General features: G+C 33.4%; 1 protein-coding gene across 6 annotated transcripts in view; it reads right to left on the bottom strand.

The window, feature by feature from the left end:
- The window catches only part of LOC127856250 (uncharacterized protein C10orf67, mitochondrial-like), a 52,902-nt gene that overhangs the window by 6,761 nt on the left and 25,357 nt on the right, over nt 1-20,784 (bottom strand). For 4 of the 6 annotated variants that reach the window (XM_052392348.1, XM_052392344.1, XM_052392346.1 and 1 more), the window contains 10 exons: nt 17,107-17,127; nt 14,655-14,796; nt 12,657-12,715; nt 11,479-11,544; nt 9,899-9,919; nt 6,606-6,671; nt 6,024-6,131; nt 4,017-4,108; nt 3,259-3,324; nt 2,773-2,860 (listed from right to left, as the gene is read on the bottom strand). In XM_052392348.1, coding sequence (XP_052248308.1) covers nt 2,773-2,860; nt 3,259-3,324; nt 4,017-4,108; nt 6,024-6,131; nt 6,606-6,671; nt 9,899-9,919; nt 11,479-11,544; nt 12,657-12,715; nt 14,655-14,796; nt 17,107-17,127 — 729 coding nt within the window. The remainder of the gene's footprint in view (nt 1-2,772; nt 2,861-3,258; nt 3,325-4,016; nt 4,109-6,023; nt 6,132-6,605; nt 6,672-9,898; nt 9,920-11,478; nt 11,545-12,656; nt 12,716-14,654; nt 14,797-17,106; nt 17,128-20,784) is intronic. The other 2 variants (XM_052392345.1, XM_052392347.1) reach the window with 2 other exon arrangements.

Genomic DNA, 20,784 nt, shown 5'->3' with positions numbered 1-20,784 from the left:
AAGTTCAATAGTGAAAAAGTTATGGCCAACGTTAAAGTTTTTTTTCCAGACGGACGGACAGACAGACTGACATACACACATACTGACATACTGACTGATGGACAGTTCAACTGCTATATGCCACCCTACAGGGGGCATAAAAAACTACATGCAAGATATACAGGACAAATACCAGCCATGTTATGCTAATATGGTTCTTATGCGATATGCGGCTTGCGTAGCTACAAACCAGCCTATGCATCCACAGAGTCTGGTCAGGAACAACTATGTGTGCTAGAAAGTCACGCAAAGTTCCTTGGTCTTATTTAATGGTAAGGGTAGCGAATGCACAGACTGGTCTGGAGCTATGCTGGTCGCATATGGAATAAGACCCATCTTCGCATGATGCGGTTTATATGGGTATTTACACAACATATTTTTAAAATGGTTAATTTAGTATACACACCGTCATAAACTACATACGGCAAGTCAAAACGCTCACTAACTCCAATGACTACACCGAAGCTTTTTATACTTCAAAATGAAAATAGTTTGTGCATCTGCTTTACATAACATTACATTTGCTTTTCATTTTTTATAATATACTTTAGTTGCTTTTTTAAGATGCTTAAACATTTGTTAATGGCATATTGTATATGTATGTATAAGGATATTATATTCTAACAATTGAAAAAAAACACAACCCAAATCCAATGACTTCACACAACATATCAGCAGGACTCTGGAAAAACACGGCTTGATGAATAAGCGTAAAATATCGTAGCAGATTAGCATGTGCGGACTGCACAGGCTATCAAGGTCATTTCTTCGTCTATACTGGATTTGCATATAGAAGAGACACACACATCCATAAAAAGAGGAAAGTGTCGTCATCATCATCACACTTTCATTACCCAGGCCCTTGAAGGGAAAATGTGGGACGATGACGATACCCTGGAGCCCAGTCTCGCCCAGAGACTTGTCTATACCAAGCCAGATTTAATTTTTTCACAGTTGCCAAGAGAGGCTCTTGTGGGCCAACAAATGTTGCAGTCATGTTCCAGACGTAATTGTTGGTATAGTGCTCCATGTTGGAGATGCAGAGCAGTCATTGGAGACACTTGCATTCAAATGCCTGTATCCTGCATTCTGTGTCTATAAAGCATCCAGGGCTCGCATAGGATAGGATGAAGGCTATGAGGGAATTGTACAGCCTGTACTTGGTGGGGAAGCTGATAGAGCTGCTTGTCCACATTATGCTCAGTCTGGCCAGTCGTGCAGTCGCCATGGCTATTTGTATTCTTATTTGGACCTCGGCGATATCCTTGGACACGGTTGCTTCCAAGTACTTGAAGCTGTTCACTTCTTCCAGCTTCTTACCATTTATGGCAATGTCTGCACTAGTGTTGGTCGAGCTGTTCACCATGATCTTCGACTTCTTGGTGCTTACCTCAATAACATATGCGCCTCCTCTTTCAAGGTGAGGTCTCAAAGTTCACTGCTGGTGCCTTCTATGTCATCAGTGAATCTAAAGTTGGAGATGGGTTTTCTACGGATGGAGATAGAGGCATTTTGGTCTTTGAAGGTCTCCTGCCTTATCTTGTCAAGAAAAGGTTATACAGGACGGGTAGATCAGACATCCCCGACAGATGTACATTGATGTCCAGAAGAAGTACCACTACCTTCAATGATAAGTAGTGCACTGCTGGAGTTCTCTTAAGAGTTACTGGATCACTTGCATTAGCCCTTTGTCAATGTTAAATCCTCTCATAAACTACCATAGGCCATCATGCCACATGCAGAAGAAAGCTTTCATGAAGTCGATGAAGTTGTGGAAGTGCTGATGTTGGTGTAACAGATGTTTCTCAATGATGACTCTGCAGTTGAAGATGTGCTTGACTGGGCTTCGCCTCTGAATCCAGCCTGCTCTCCCGCCAGCAATTCCTCAGCCTTACTTTTGTAGCCTGCTCTCCTGCCAGCAATTCCTCAGCCTTACTTTTGTAGCCTGCTCTCCCGCCAGCAATTCCTCAGCCTTACTTTTGTAGCCTGCTCTCCCGCCAGCAATTCCTCAGCCTTACTGTTGTAGCCTGCTCTCCCGCCAGCAATTCCTCAGCCTTACTTTTGTAGCCTGTTCTCCTGCCAGCAATTCCTCAGCCTTACTTTTGTAGCCTGCTCTCCTGCCAGCAATTCCTCAGCCTTACTTTTGTAGCATGAATGAGGAGGCTGATGATGCTTTGGGTTACATTACACTAAATCATTGTGTATCCCTCCATGGTTGTAGTGCCTATTTCTAAAGAGTTCCTTTTTTCTTCTTAAATAAAAGCTATTTTACAATGTAAGACATGTATTTTGTGCATATATCTAATAAGATGTACTGGGTATGTGTCTGGAGTACTTTGATGCCTTGGATTGGAAGCTAATTGTAAAGATGAACTTTTGGTTGTGTGTTTTCTTTTGTATGGGGCTTTTGTAAAAATAAGGCTTCCGAAACACTGTTTTCTACTGTGGGTGCATTTAACAGAGATTTACTTTGTTAGAAATTATAAGACGGTATGTTTTTGATTGCAATACTTGGAAGAGGACAGATCCATCTTTGAAATGATACCAGATTTGGAAAAATTTATACGTCAGAGAGGCACGAAACATGCTTTGATAGTTGTCAGTTCTATAATGGGACCCTATGGAAATTGGAATTAGTGTAATATAACCTTTGGTTGCTTCTGAGGCCTGCAATTATACAAATAACTAACACCAACATATACACCACAAGATGGATAACCTGATCATACATACAGCGTAGCTGACTGCGGCGTGATGCAGGTTGGCAGCCTGGCGTTGTAACTGCTGGCGAATGTAGCTTTCATCTTTCAGGGCATGAAGGCTGTAAATGAATGGGTTATTCTTTCACCGTTTAAACATTTAAAAGTGATTGTTACAAGTTGAAAATATTTTTACAAGTAAGGAAGCATTATCTAATGATACCATGCAAAGTACACAATACAAAAAGGCATTTAAAGTTTAAGATAAGCCCAAGAACAAAATGTATTGCCATTATTTATTTTAAAATATTAATAGAAATGTGTGAAAATAATGACAGATTATTTAAGTAAATACTATTGTTCCTGTATAATTGTAAATACGCAAGAACGCATGTTAAACATATAATACTAGTGTTTTATGTTGTGCCCTTTAAGATGGTACAACTTTGGATTCTTGAGCAATGTCTCGACTCTCGAGCATATAACATAGATACTTTATGTTCAGTTAAATAATACAAACCTCTGCTGCAGGATTGCAAATTTCTTTTCCCATGTTTTGTGAATTCGTTCAATTTCTTTCTTCAACCTGAAATAAAACAAACCCATCTTAAACAAATTACGACAATGTTTTTTTCAACACTTTCCTTTATATGTGTACAACAAAAACTCAAATGGTTACACTGCTTTAGTCAAAGTCCAAAGATAAATGTTGTTTCCTTGTGTTGAACTTCAGTTAAAGTAAACAGATGAAAGTCGTAGCCTATTTGGCTTATACATATGCAGTGAAAAATTCACAGATAAAGTTTAAGACTTGTAGGATTACAAAAAAATAGTTCTCAGATAAAAGTTGTCATATCCATATGAAGGTATACAAATACAGTAAATTCGTAAAATAAAAGGTTTCCCAGATAAAAGTGTTAGTCTCAGAGTATGGGGGTGGAGGGGATACCGGTATACATATGAAGTAAAAATTCACAGATATAAAGGAAAAGTGAAGATAAAAATGTTAGTTTAGTGAAGTAAACAAATGAAAAAAAAACAACACAGATACAAGTAAAAGCCTTGTGTGGTAATACAAATAAAGTAAAAAGTTCACACATAAAAAGTGTTATTTTCTTGGAAATATAGATTTGATTTTAAAGTTAAAAAGTTGTAGAAACATGTGGTCATACAACTGATGTAAAAAGTTTGCACATACACTTCAATCACATATATACTTGTACAACAAAAGTCAAACTTTCACATCAAAAAGTCTCAGCCTCATGGTGCATAACCTACCTCGCAACTTCTTCCCTTAGCATCTGTTCCTGGCGTCTCAATTTGTTCGCATCCGTGTCTCCTTTCAGAGCTTCAGCCAATTTAGCACGCTCCTGGGAGCATTTGTAGAAAAAATTAGCCGCGTCATACCAAAATGTGTATTATGCCGTATGCAGGCAGAGTAGCTCAAATAAACACTGCAAACTCTAGCAGTCTGGTCAGGGGCTACCCTGTCCGCTATAAAGTTTGCAAGGTTTCATGGTCTCCTCATAAGCGCGCGTAGTGTTCTCCAGAAGCACCGGAAGTCAGCAAATTCACAAGTTACATTCAATCTAGATGCCGGCTTCTTTCCCCAAAATATCAATTTAAATACTGCAAAACCCCCCGTTTTATTGCTTACTTGCCGGGTACTTTGAACATACAACTGGCTTCTCAAATTTTTCTTGAGAACACTGAATATTAAGGGTTTTGGACACATAAACTGACTGTTTGAATATATGCTCAAGCATATTTTTGCATGACATAGCTAAAATGTTGTATACATTATGATTATATTATACTGCATATATACATGGAATTGAAAAATAGTTAAGGAAACTCGGAAACTTAACCTCCGGAGGGAAAATACGCTTTATAGTAGACTGAACAAACAACAACAAAGTACTATACTTATTGGAGGATGCAAAAGCCTTAAAACATATGTTTTCATCCACCACCTTAACCAACATCTATGTAATTATCAATTTGTGTGGGACAGTATTCTCACGGAAATTCTTCAATGTGTGATACCTTACGGAATATAAGTGGTGGGCAAACATATTTCACTACATATAAGGGAAAATGAAAAAAAAAGATTGGACAACATAGCCAGTCACTGTAAGCTAACAGTCTGCAACAATACAAGGGAAAATTAATGAATGGAAATTTCAAATGAGATACTGTTTGAAACAAATAGTATACAGTAGAAAATATAAAATAATTTACATGCATATGAACATATAAACATAATTATCTAGTGGTTTTACTTAAACAATGATCAATTTAATCTGCAAAATTGATAAGTGGTAAATTAAGAGGCATGGCAATTCATGCCTTTTCACACGGTCTTATATACCGGTACATTGTTATGGAAGATAGAAGATATGTTAAAGTGGAGATTGCATTGCTGACTGTGTGCACTGTACTTACCTTTTCAAACTTCTCTTGAAATTCCTATTAATGTTTTTTAATTACATCTATAAAATATATTTTTTTGAAAGTAAAACAGTAACAAAAAAATACATAAATCTTAAAATATTGTTTTAATGTGGTTTGTAAAAAAAACAAAAAAAAATCTGTGACCACCATAGATTTGAAAAATTAGTCTATTAACCATAATTCTATTCCAATGAGTGTCTTTCAATATTATACAGAATGCTATATTGTAATGTTTCTTGCTTGTTTTTTTTGCCTTCTGACTCTATTTCATGTGTAAGCTATACGAATGAATTACTGGAACACAAATAAGCATTTCATGTTTAAGCAAGATGGCCATTCACTAATGATTTCTTGGATCCTTTTTGTTTACAACAATATCAAAGTGTAAAAACCATTATAGCTTTTGCCACGCACTTTCATCGTTTTAATTCACGTAAATGACAGAGGACGATATATCACAAGCACAATCTAGCGGTTTACTTTTACAGTCATATAAAAAAATAAATGTATAACTGTCATCATTTGGTGCAGTATTTTTACAATCTTTTTAAAAACATGTTCTACTTTCAGCACACATCACAAAGTGCACATTAACACACAAGCATTTATGTGTATTTAAAAATACTGCCATATACATTGAACAATCTTTTATAAAAGTAATGTTTGACCTTGACTCAGATCAAAACAACACAATCCTGCATTACTGGCCCCAGAGCATTTATTTTACATTAACATCTTAGCATTTTGTTCTTTATAGTTAACAATGCTATCAGAGAAAAGGTATCAGAGCTTAAATTCCATCTATAACTGGTGCCACACAAGGACACTCACCCTGGCTAGTTCCTCCTTCAATTTCTTCTCCTGGTCATACAGGAAGGCCATCTTCTCCTTCTCTGCCTTCTGTCGAGCCTTCAACTCATCCTCAGCTGCCTGGCTGGTCTACAAGCGCAATTTGTCATATATAAAAACCTATTACTCAACCTAGGCACAAACTTTAAGATTTCAGGCATTAAAATAGATACAACCAAAGAAATCCATGTATAACAGTCAATTGTTTTACCAAAAGTTTCAATTTTAAAAGTTGATCCAGTTATTCATTTAACTCATAAAATTGTATTAGTATATATGTATGAATGTCCATACGATTGAAACCAATAACAGAGAAAAAGCCAAACAGTGTGGACCTTAATTGATTCTCATTTTGGGAAAACTGGTCTTAATGCTTGTGCCTATAGTGTCATCCCAGATTGGCCTTAACTGGATTATTGTTTCGAAGAGACTTCCTGTACACAAAAATTCCATACAAGATCCCTGATCAGCCTGTTCAGACACAATACTTTACTCAAATGCATTAAGCCTAGTTTCCCCAGAATGAGGATTATTTTTTGGCATTTTGAAAACATAGTTTGTAACCTGCTGTTGAGCCTGTCTCAGTTTTTCGGCCAACATTCTTTCCATTTCCTCTTTCTGCTTTTGTATCTAAAGAATAACAAAATAAATTAGTCACTTTAGTAAAATATCCCATCCAGCTCAACAATTGATAAAAGGTTTTTCAGTAAATCAAAGATGTTATGTGGTTACATTTATTTAAAACAAATATTACAAACATAGTATCAGTATGTTCAACATATACATGTACGTGTTTCTTATATGTCAGGAAAAATGCAAAAAACAACTCACACATGAAATAAATAATAGCATGTTACCAATACTTGGTACAAAACCTTGTAGTCATTTCTTATTCAAACATATTCAAAAGGTTTTATTATAGAGTTAGGAGCAGTTGATTTGAATAAATACATATTTTTGTTGCAATGTTTCCATTTAAAATGTCTTAATTCACATTGTTTTTGCCGTTGGCTCCTCCCCATTAATAAGGGATCAAAAGCTGTTATAACGTTTTTCCCAAAAAAAGCACAGAAGCAAAGTAAATCATTTTAATGAATATTCTTTGACCAATCACACAACGTTATTTTGGTAATAACACCATCAACCTGTCAAATGTTCCGTGTGAATACTCAATCTTACTTTTTAGTAAATGATGACGATTGTTTTCCTTTTAAAGATTGTGATAATAACGAGCACTTGTTTTTTGTTTGTTATGTTTGAATGATCACTGTTTGTTAATCAGTATTTCAGTCATATGACTAATGTAAGTTAATTGACTCACACTTCTCCTGGGTTAGCTTGTCTACCAGTACTAAGTGTAGATACTTTTGCCAGAGATTGACAACTACCATTATATGAATCAGAGCTAGAATGGTTGCAGAAGACCATTCCCCAAACAAGTGTCAGAGCTGGCATAGGAGCCACTATCCATATACAGTCTGGAATATTCCTGAGCTAGTGTAATCAAATAATTTGATCAATTATGGTTTTTAATGTAAACTCATTTAAACATACTAGTATCTATCAGGATTAGCTAGATCAGTGTTGAAATTATAAATTAGAAAAAGGTCATTCTTGCTCACTCTTTTTGTATGTTTGTTAGAAGGAATGAACGCAATCAAGCCAAAACACGCAGTGAAATGTGAAAGCAAAATTATGAGATGAATAGCATGCGACCATGTAACAATGTACATTAGCAAATACCATCCCAATTTAACATAAAAGTCAATAGTTAGATCAGATGTGAAAAGTCAAATGGCGTTTAAAGGTAGAGAACAAATAAACAGCAAATATATGTACCTTCCATAATATGTACACATCAACACAATCTGGTGACATTTGGTGTTAGTGAAAATAATAGAATTCTCAGAACATGATGGATGCTATATTAATGTAACATTTTAGGTATTGGAATAACACATAACAATAGTTGAGAATGCTATACCAATCAGGGATTTTATGGCAAAATATGATTATAAAAAGACATATATTAAGAAATCTAATTTTCATAATGTCATGGGACATAAAAATGTAAAAAGTCTGTTTTTTCAAGCCTTGATATCCATCTTTAATGGTGTAAAACTTTAATAGTTTTTCTCAATAGTTTAATTGTTTTCCAAGACCCACTGAGTGAAATCAACATCTCAAAACAAAAAGTTCCCACAACCTAAGAAACTTTTTTTCAAGAATATAAAAAACATGCATACATGCTTTTCACACTATCAGAGGCATGTACAAACACAGGTCTTTGACTTAACTCAAATTGTAACGAAACAAGTATAAAAAAAGCTAATATTCTGTACTTTAACTTAGATTAGAACTTTATTTTCAAAACATAATGTGTCCCAAGGTTTCAGGTCAGAACAAGATGTTGAGAGATTTAGTAGATGATATCCATGCAAGTAGCAAAGCTTTTTAACAAGCAGTATTGATGTAAGTCATTTTGGGTTAACATTAAATTCCGATTTTCTGAATCAGTCTTAGTCCATCAGAAGGTTAGCGTCGATGTAAGAATGAGGTCAAGTGATGCAATAGTGTTGATAGTGTTCAAATATATCATCCAATCAAGTATCAAAGCTTTCAAGACAGTGGGATTTGATTTTGGAGGCATTACTTTGGGTTAACCCTTTCAGTGCGGGAACCGAATTTTAAAGGCCTTTGCAAACAGTTTGGATCCAGATGAGACGCCACAGAACGTGGCGTCTCATCAGGATCCAAACTGTTTGCTATTCTGATAATATTCTATGAAAAAAATCGAAGAAAATGCTAATTTTTGAAATTCAGCAGACAACATTTTAGCAGACGACAAATTTCCCAGCATGCAAAGGGTTAACAATAATTTGGGCCGTCTATAAGTCCATAAGTAAATCAATGTCAAGGTCAAAATAAGGTCAGACGATGCACATTGATTGTTTTCAGAGACATCATCATTGCAAGTATCAAAGAGTTGTAAGAAGCATTATTGATGGTTGATGAAACGGTCTCATTTTGTGTTCACCTCATTCAGACAGAAGAACCAAGGGACTAACAGGCCAATTGTTATATACGTCCCAGAATTGGTTGGTGCTGGGGGCATAAAATGGCATATTGCCTGCAATATTGGTACATGTGTGTGATTCCGGCTTCAATACAAAGAAGCTGTGTTTGAACAAGCCTCATGAATAAGATGTAGAAATGTTTAGAAACTTACTCCTGCTGACTGGAATCAAATAGAAGTGAAATATGATGTACTAGCAAATACAAAGTGCAAATTGTTCAAATGAGTTTATACGCCTGTTTAAAATGAAAAGTAATTAAGTTGTGACAGGTGCAACAACTATTTTACTATTACGTGTATATTTATGTTAGGTGGAGAATTATACAGAGTTTAATTGTTGTGGAAAATTTGTTATAATAATAATAACTTACACCAATACGAGATACACATCATTAATAAAATCATCCAGTAAACAAATTTACCACGATGTGCTGACAAAGTTTAGTAAACATACACATATCTATTTTTATTTATTTATTGCGTTCGGTTAGTAATTCTAACTAATAGTAGTTAAACGATGTTTGAATAGGCATTCTGCAAAGTTAATGCTAAGAAGGCAATGGTTTACATAGGTTATGTCTATTGTAATTGTACTTGGGACAGTTACTTTTGTGTTAGGATTAAACATAATTAATACCTGTCCAGTGGTTTTGAGGAAATAAAATTATGATTGATCTAAATGTCTGCAAAGATATTTGTTCACTAATGACGACCTATATATGCATAAAGTAAGCACCGTTTTAGGGAAGGCAGATTATAACAAATATTTTTTGATGATTACCATTTCATCAGAGTCACCTTCCTTCGAACAGAAAGAAATACAAAATGGACACTTTTAACTAATACACATGTGTATAATTCAGTTTAAACCGCAGTCAATAAGGCGCTGTCGTAAATGATGTTAACAACATTTACAGTTCAAACATGTGTTTATCATATTGAAAGAAAATTCAAACAAATATTTAGTTTATATTCTTACATAAAATTTAACACTTAAGATGTTTTTTTAAAAATTCCTTACAATACCTAATCCATAACCACAGTATGTCTTATTAAAAAGTTGAAGGATTAAAAGTTCTAATTTATTTTTTTCTGAATAATAAAACTCCTTCCTGTAAAGTGAAAGCAGCGACATGATGTTAATTGTTTAAATTAGTAAATTCCAAGTTTGTTGTACAGTTTGGGGTTTGAAGTGAGAGTGGTGCAATAAGACAACAAAACACAAGAATAAATATTAACATTATGTGAATGTCATCGCTACAAACCCTCACATAGTCTCCAAATTTGCTTTTAAAAGGAAACCATTGTAATTACCACACATGATTAGTATATGACACAGATAGTTACAGACAGTTTCGTTAGCTGGATTGGCCGTGAATTAATTGTTCTATAAGATGTGTTGTTATATCTGTCAAAACATGACACAGACTTGGCATGCCTTTACCATTTCAGAATGCTGCAAATTCCACAACAAAACATCTATCAAATATATAACAAACATAACAACATTATGATCAATCATTTTGTTGTCACAGTTGATATCAGATACAAATTCAATGCTTACTGCTTACTAAAGTTTGCTTAGTATTTTGTAATCCCAACAAATGGATAATTTCAAATTTTAATTGCTTTGAAAAAGAATACAGGTTGAAATAATAATTTCAATTCAACCGTTCTTATTGAGATACAGTGATTAGTCTGCTTGCAAACATTTAAATTCAATAAACTATCAAGCAACACATCTCAATTTCAATATGTCTACAAAATAAGGAAATAACAATTATTATTAAAATGCCAACATGAACACATTGATTGTCAACGATACTGACATACATGTAAATACTTAACAAGGCATTAACTGTTAATGTTATTCAGTATTACATCAATAATTAATACATTGTATTGTTCATTTTTAAAGTAAAGTTTATTTTCTTATCTTAACAGTTACATGTTAACATGAATTGAACTGAATTCCTTTGATAACACATTTGACAACATCTCAAGAGTCCATATGAGTTGTGTTCTGAGAAAACTGGGCATAATGCATGTACGTAAAGTGTCATCCCATATTAGCCTGTGCAGTTCGCACAGGCTAATCAGGGACGACACTTTCCGCTATTATGACATTTTTAATTTAAATGAAGTCTCTTCTTAGCAAAAATCCAATTTAGGCGGAAAGTGTCGTTCCTGTATATATAGCCTGTGTGGACTGCAAGAGCTAATCTGGGACGAAACTTTACGCACATGCATTATGCCCAGTTTTCTCAGAACACGACTCATATTGGTCATAGCTTAACTGATGATTGTATCCACTGGCATTTCTATTATACATGAAAAGTACACGATGACCACTCAACTTACCAGCCTCTGTGAATTGGCTTTGTCCTGTTCAATCGCATTCTGTATTGTATTCACTTCCATCTTCAACTGAAAGGTTTCTACACAATTATTCAAGGTTAATTATGCATTAAGATTGTTACGTTTTGCAAATTGTTGAGCATGGACCTCAATGCACTTGACCTTTGGTTAGCATTAGCATATCAATGAGTGATGGATCAAAAAATGCTTTATTTTCATTTATCTAATGAAATTGTTGTAGTTTTTGCTAAATTTTGTATGTAAAAAGATGTGTATTTTTAATAGATATGTTCTTTGAAAATCCATGACTTTTTAATGATGTAAATCTTCTACTGTTTTAAATCTACCAACATTAACAATCAATATATACACATGTAAGGTAAATAAAACTGGATAGAAAAAGTTATTTGAAAACACCATTAAGAGGATTTGTTGTTAATTCTTCATTGCATGAACAGATGGCAGTACCATAATACCAAATAATTAGGGAGTATACTGTAGTTTCCAATATTCAGATTCAGTGTTTTATGATAATAATATTTGAATTATGTGTATTAATAGTCGTCAAACTAAATATTGTATCTATATAATTAATGTTACAAGCCCCTGTTACCTCGACCTTTGACCTTTTAACCCCAAGAAAGGTGTCTTCTTCTCGTCCCAAATTACCATCGTACTAACTACAAACTCGTGGGGCAAAGGGTTGTATATATTGCTCATATATGAAACAATCTTTGGACAGGAAATGCATAGACCAACTGACTGACTGAGGCACAGGGGCAAAGCAATATACTCTAGTAATCCCACTTCCTTGAAGATGACATTATATTCAACAAGAGATGTGTTTGTCAGAAACACAATGCCCCCTTCTGCGCCGCTTTGAAGCCATATATTTGACCTTTGATCTTGCAGGATGACCTTGACCATGACCTTTCACCACTCAAAACACGCAGCTTCATGAGATACACATGCATGCCAAATATCAAGTTGCTATCTTCAATATTGCAAAAGTTATGACCAAGGTTTTGGGGCAGACACACACATACAATGACAGACAGACAGAAACATACAATGACAGTCAGGCCAAAAACAATATACCCCCGATCATTCGATCCGGGGGAATAAAAACTATTTTAACTATTTTATATCATCAATATTGCCATGAGTAAGTAAGGTTGTACCCTTTCTTTTTCCATTCTCTCATTTGTTAACATTTCCTCCAGCTTATTTATCGCCGTCTCTGAAATTAACATAAACAGTAAGTTTAATATTCAAGACATCTAATAACATTGTTAAAGGCACTCACACTTTTTTCATTGTGTTAACACATGAAACACATAAAATACATAGCTGTAAATTTTAAACAAAAATTTATACCATTCCACATGCAAGTGGTATTTTCTATATTTCAGCCCTTAAATTTCAGATGTGCTCTGGCAAACACTGTATTTTATTGTTTGACTCAAATATCAGTGTAAAATACATATTTACTGAGTTTCCATAACAGGATCATTTATTTGACTATAACAACAATGAAAAGTGACAAAATCTTTTAATCCCAACTTAATTCTTATGTTTCTACATTCTTATATAGTAGATTGGATATTTAACTTTAACATATAATTATAGGTTATTAGATGTTTCACTGTACAATACGGAAATATATTTGGACGAGCACATAGTTGACGTCATATTGGAAGAGCCGGCGAGTCAAATAGGACTTCAAACTGTGTGCGAGTCCAAATATATCAGGTATTGTACAGTTTAAACGTCTAATAAGCTTTTTATTCTATATCCCTTTCTTCAGCTCTTGTTTCATTTTAATTTTGATTTTAAAATGCTTTAATTGCGTCTATGCTATTTTCAAGACAAGCGCCCAAGTCGATTATAGTACATTCGGATACTTTTTCTCGGTAACGGCTTTTATCGTTATAAAACAATTGCTTAATGCACTTGTACTCAACTGTCCAATATGAAAAAAATACAGACATTTTGGATCCAATACCGGAATATATTGGACGGTCACGTGGTACATATGAAGTATGCTGATTGGATGAATTTATTGGATATAGAATAATCATAAATATTTTGCACATACACAACCTTAAATAAAAACAAATAGTCCATGCTTATAATCAATAACCATTCATAACTTATAATTACATAAAAAAATAATATTATTAAAATGAATGCCAAACAATCAATGTGGCCACTGTGTACTGGTCAACCGCTTGAATTGGCTAAGGGAATGCTGTCTTGTGATCAGGTTACTTGACCTATGTGACAAGTGAATGATGACATATTCAAAAAAGAGCACTGCATAACAGGTGCCAATGCTCAGCTGCGGGTGCAGTTTTGAACAAGAGCACCGCATAACGGGTTCCAAAGTTTGGCTGCGGGTGTAGTTTTGAATAAATGAAAGCTTGTCAGAATTTTTTTTTTTAGAGGTCACAGTGACCTTCACCTTTGACCTAGTGACCCAAAAATGGATGTTGCATGTAGAACTCATCAAGGTGCATCTACATATGAAGTTTCAAATTTGTAGGTGGAAGCACTTTGATTGTAGAGACAAATGTCAAGGTTTTAGCATGACGCAGACAGCGGACGGCAGACGCCAAGCTGGCTATGACAATACCTTGGGTTTTCTCCGAAAACAGCCGAGCTAAAAAATGAAAGCATGTCATAATTTTTTATTTTTTTTAGGTCACAGTGACCTTCACCTTTGACCTAGTGACCCAAAAATAGGTGTGCCATGTAGAACTCATCAAGGTGCATCTACATATGAAGTTTCAAAATTGTAGGTGGAAACACTTTGATTTTAGAGGCAATGCTAAGGTTTTAGCACAGCGGACAGCGGAAAGACACAACGAGCTGGCTATGACAATACCTCGGGTTTTCTCCAAAAACAGCCAATCAAATAAAACAACTAAGAAAAAAAAATATTATTAGACCAACTCATAGAAAACAGAGCTAAATGTATGTGCGTCCTCACAGGCTAATCAAGGTCATCAATTTCTGACTAAACTTGATTTTTGTCAAGTAGAGTCTTCCTTTTAACAAACAAAAAATTCAATAAAAGCAAAAACCATTGTCCCTGATAAGCAGGCTAATCTGGGATGACACTTAATGCACATGCCTTTAACCCCATTTTCTCAGAGAGCCCCTCATATCCAGCTTACGGAGCTCAGATGTTTCCTCATCCTTTTCCAGGAGACTCTGCTGCAGTTGCTCCACCCTCTGATTGATCGACTCCAGCTCCTCCTTCAGTGCCTCGGCCTCATGATTGACACTCGGCGTCTTGGAGACCAAAGACTCCTCCACCTGTGAAGGAGGTGAACAAATCATTACACTTTGAAAGGCATTTCAGATCAGTTATCTGAAAATTGGATCAGATTAACACCTTTCAAGGATGTTAACAAAACATTTGTTAACTTCATCATCCACCTGAGAAAAATGTGAACAATATAACATACGTTAACTGTAAGAGGAGTGATACCAGTGCATCAGTTTTAACAAAATATGCAATAATGTCATTGTGGCATGTTGTAATACTATGGATTCAAATCTAAATAAAGCTATACATACATATATAATTATGTATATATGGTATCAATATGTTGAGCGGCTACATATATAACATGCAAGTACACAATACTATACATCAAATATAAAATTGTGTACACAAAAAAAATTATCAATATAAAATTAATATGAACAAAAATGAATAATCAAGAGTTAATTTATGGCATATTATGAAAGTAAATAATAAACAGTGAAGAGCGGAACAGTTTTTAATACCAGTCAGCATATAGAGAATACTAGGTCGGTGCCGAACAAAGCAAAGTTTATTTTGTGAGGCTAAGAAAATCTGAACCACGAGCCTTCGCTTTATTCGGCACCGACCTAGTATTCCATTTATCCCATCAATTTTCTTAGGCGTAAATTATTTCTTTAAAAATAGAATAGGAAAATCGAACTACACAGAAAATCCCAAAGTTATTTTTAGCAAACATTGTTTCATTATTTTAATCGTGCCGAACCTAATACATTACAAAAAGATCAGTAACTTACCTGTTTTTCTGTTTATCATAACTCTACGTCCCCGATTTTTAAGAAATAATGAAAAAAACACACTAAACAACTGCAGCTTAATCGTGAAAGAACATGCATTGTGTCGTATGATGTGTTAAAAATGACGTCACGAGTACGCGCACTTAATATTTGTAAATAATGTTTTTTTGCTTTTTGAGTTGCATTATGTGTTAAAAATATATTACATCTTGGTATCAAATTGTTTGTTTTGTTGAATCTGATTCGATTTTACTAAAAATGATTACTTTAAAGTTGATTCCAAGTAATATGACCATTCTCCGCCGCGCGTGACAGCTATATTTCAGCACTGCCAAAATAGATGAAAATTTATTTCGACAATGCACGTCTGATGATGGGATAAAAGGTTATAATGCCTGTTCTAATTGAAGGTCAGAGTGATTGGATAGAAATACACATTTTAAAATACCTTGTACATAAAGAAACTTTACAGTGTCTTACAAGCTGATGCAACCATGTTAATACATGTAATTACAATAATAATTCATTAATAATTACCTGTTTCTATTTTTATTTTTACAATAAAGTGTGTTATGATAAAAACAAAACAAGACAAAACAAAAAGCCAAGAAACGTATTTCATGCTGTTAATATTATAATTACATAAATACCAAAACATGCAGTTATACCAATTATACGCCCTAAAAAGTAATAATAATAATAATATAATACCAAAATACACAAAAATATTTTCAGTCAACCATATATTTTACAATCTTGTGAACAAGGTTTTGAGGCTTTTTTGAACAAACAGATAAAATGTGTCCCCATTAATCAAACCAATTATTAAAGAATGGCCTTGATTCTACCTACAGAACAAACATGGAAAGAAGTCAGACTTTAAATATGAAACAAGATTAGAAGTTCATAGAACAGCTCAGAAAATTGTCAAGATTCATTATGTTTATTTTTATATTATAACCATTGATATTAAAATCAACAGAAATTACTGTTTGGTGACAATTTTTTAGCAATGGAGCAGAATACAACAATAGTTTATTAATAAGAAGAAACATTAATAAGAAGAAATCTCTAAAAGAAAAGTTAAAAGAATAAACATGAATAAATATAACTATTATTAGCTATTGGATTTATCTTGATAACTTTTACGTGAAACGGTCAACTAGGCTAAAATTTACTACTATTAAATATATGGACGTCATATTTGTTACTTTTGAACCAACAGTAATTTAAGATATTAAGAACTAAATATTTATATGGCATGATAACTGAACCTTTGAATTACATATTTTTTTTATATGCTGCGCAACAACATCTAACTTTCACCAAAAGTAACTTAAGTACATGCATTTTCTTATTTGAGAACATGCATTCACGCCTAGTCTTTAAAAATAAATTTATATTGCAAAGCAAGATAAAAACAACATTTTATTTATACTCCCAGAAGAGAAACCAATTTATAAGTTATGTTAATTGTTGAAACTTGATTAGTACAAGAACAACACAGGTGTTGTTGAACATGCGAGACTGCACTCTCTACCAGATTAGATTTTAAATTACCTGCACTTCCTTATGTTTCACCTAAAATAATGTTTACAGCAAATAATACTTTCCATATGCAACATCACAACAATATGTTTGCATTTCAAGATAAATTAAATGTATACATATTTAAAATTAAACATTTGAAAAATGAAAATATAATGGAATTTTATGAATATACATCAGTAACACAATTGATACAAAATAAAAATGCTTAACATATTCTTAAATCACATCAATAAAATATAGACCACACATAAATTCTTACCGTAGGTTTCAAATTAGCTTGTATGCCCTAAGAAATATAAATGAGCGATGTAATTCAATGAAATAGATAAGGCAGCATCATTAGAAAAAGAAATGTTCTTGTTATGATAACAGTGACAGCTGATTAACTAATTAGTCTTGTGCATATTATTGGCAAGATAAAATGCTATGAAATTGGTTAGATCAATTTAACTTGTCATATTTAATTTAACAGCTTTGAAATTCAATCTTTATAACTTTGAGATAAGAACAATATAATTTATTAAGATCATTAAAGTTTGGCACAAACACAGCAATAATCCCATAAAAAATAATCTAATAATCTACAGAAATACAAAAACATGTAACACATAGAAGAATGTGTCATTGGTTATCTGCATTACATGAAAAATCCACTGCACTAACATCAACCTTGCAAGCCTGAATTTCCAATATTTATCAGATACCAGATATAACATTCCAAAATAATCGTAAAGAAATGATATCATGTGAATCAAATAATGGGACAATTTATTTGATTTTTTTTTTAAATAATAAAAATAAAATAATAAAATATTTGTTGATCTTTGAAGATGAAGCAAATTTTAAAACAAAATTGTTTAATTCAATTCTTCATGATATCAATTCATGAATTTAAAATTTAATAGACATTTTGATTGATTGGGGGTCTCAGATATACATATTTCTTTGAAATAACAATAATGTAACATTTTTAATATCACAAATGTATATGAAACATATTGATTGCAAAAATATACATGGCAATATGTCAAATTAAAAAACCAAAAAAAAACCAACACACTACCACAAAGTTAAATATCAACCATACAAGCGTCACTAATTTAAAAAATATTATCAACCGTAGTTTGATCAAAACACATACATGGTTCATTTCAAATACAACAATTGATTATGCAAAATTAAAGATTTACAAAAGGAACTTTTTGCAATAATATATACATGTCTTCTTACACAACTACAACTGTTAAAACATCATAAACCCTTATGTCAAACAGACTGGGTAAGTAATAACACAAAACTTTCCATATATATCAATTTTCAAAGTTGTGAAATTAGGAAACACTAAATATTAAATGCAATAATTAGTGGAATGTCTTTTCTTTCAAGATTTTGTAATAAGAAAACACACATACACAAGACTCACCTTTTCTCTTACGCTCTATAAACATTGAATAAATTCATGAAACATTTTTTCCCATTAATGCATTTTCAAATCACGCTATTTTTGTGTATTGCAGCGCTATTGATTAAAACAAATTATGGAACACAAGCATTCTTCTGGTAGTGTTTGAAAGATATTTTATAGTAAATCCAAGTTTAAAATTGCTTCAAAGAATTGTATATTTAGTAATAACAAAACACAAGAAATATCAGGAGATTACTTCTTGTCAACCACAGCAAAGATTATGGAAATTCAACAAACGAAACAGTGATTAAACTATTAAAGCTGCAATCATTGACTTCAAACGATCAAACAACCATTGGATGGACAGCTTAAACTTACACTAAGTACATCAAAATGAATTGCGCCCATACGCGTGTAGTCATAAATATTAGGAAGAAACGGTAATTATTTGTCCCAAACAAAACACTGCATATTATCTGCTGTTTGTTATAACAAGAGGACCGCATCACAGGTGCCACGCTTGGCTGTGGGTGCAGTTTTGAATAAAAGAAAGCTTGTCAGAATTTTTTTTTGACCTTTGACCTTGTGACCCCAAAATGGGTGTGGCGTGTAGAACTCATCACGGTTCATCTACATATGAAGTTTCAAAGTTGTAGATGGAAGCACTTTGATTTTACAAAAAAATATCAAGGTTTGCACGATGCAGACAGCGGACGTGAGAAGGCGGATATCGAGCTGGCTATGACAATACCTTGGGTTTTCTCCGAAAACAGCCGACCTTAGAATTTACAAAAAAATTCTAAGTCTAACAGTTAAATACATGTTGAAATTAATCTCAGTGACATTTCATATGCAGATGGAAAATTTTCTCTCCCTCGGGTAACCTGAATAAATTCTTCTATGTAAGAGTTCATCTTTATACTAGTAGTCATCTATATAAACTATCAGTTAAACAATTAAAAATCCAGTGCAAGACGTGTTAAAAATGATACTATACAATAAGAATTTTGCTCATAAGGCACGGATGCCCCTACATTCCACTTTCTTTAAAAATTATATTGGTGAGAAAAACAATAAGCTGTTTTACAGTAAAATTTGACTTTTGACCCCTGAATAGACACGTGTAACACACAACTCATTGAATTATTATGGTCTATTTTTTTTTAAAGTTATTAACAAAAGCCAACAATATATGACAAACATATGGGTGAAGAATTTTGAAGCTGTTTCATGGCTAATATTTGACTTTTGACCTCTTACATGTGACTTTGACCTTTGATTTAAAGGGATCATTTCACGTTTTAGTAAATTAAAAAAAATTGAAAAAAGTTGTTTCAGATTCGCAAATTTTCGCTTTAGTTATGATATTTGTGAGGAAACAGTAATACTGAACATTTACCATGGTCTAATATAGCCATGATATGCATCTTTTGACGATTTAAAAACCTGAAAATTATAAAGCGTTGCTTCACAAAACGATTGAACAATTTGGAGAGTTCTGTTGTTGTCGTTTAATTTTGTGAAACTACGAAGATTGCTTATATAATGTATAAAATACTTCTCCAATGTATTATTGGCAGAATGGCCGAGCGGTCTTTTTGGTTTTTACTCCAGGATTCCGGGGGTCAGTGGTTCAAGCCCTGCTGCAGCCTACTTTTTTTTCCTTTTTTAAATTTTATTCTTGATTTTTACTGGAACTTCTTGGATCCAATGTTTACATTTATCAATATAAAACATTTAATGACAAACTTCAAAACATGCCAAAATCTGTGAAAAGGCCCCTTTAAGGACTCGCATTTACATGCAAAAGGCTGTACCTTGATGGTGGTCATTTTTGGTAAGTTATTTTATAATTGCATAAAGAATAACAAAAGTATAGCCCTAAAAAGCTGTTTTATTGATTATCATGATCATTGACCCTCCAAGTGTGACCTTGACCTTTGGGGTAAGGAGATGATTATTATTCGCAACACATCCTGATGGTCCACATTTGTGCAACATTTTTTTTTTTTAACCTATCAATATATGGAAAAGACATGGACAAGTAAGAAATTTGTAAGTTGTTTAATTTATAAATTTGACCTGTGACTCTGACCTTTGAGGTAGAGAGACGGATGTTACATGCAACAACTCATGATGGTTAACATTTGTGCCACATAATTTGAAGTTTATGAATATATGGCAAAGTTATGGCTGACACAAGAAGTTTCTCAAAGACCATGACAGACAATTTCAACTGCTATTTACCACCTTCTTCAAAGGGGCACATAGAAGTAATCAGG

Source organism: Dreissena polymorpha, chromosome 13 (assembly GCF_020536995.1).
Source record: "Dreissena polymorpha isolate Duluth1 chromosome 13, UMN_Dpol_1.0, whole genome shotgun sequence".
Taxonomy (NCBI): domain Eukaryota; kingdom Metazoa; phylum Mollusca; class Bivalvia; order Myida; family Dreissenidae; genus Dreissena; species Dreissena polymorpha.
The sequence above is the reverse complement of the archived record's forward strand: the minus strand, read 5'-3'. Positions and strand labels throughout refer to the sequence as shown.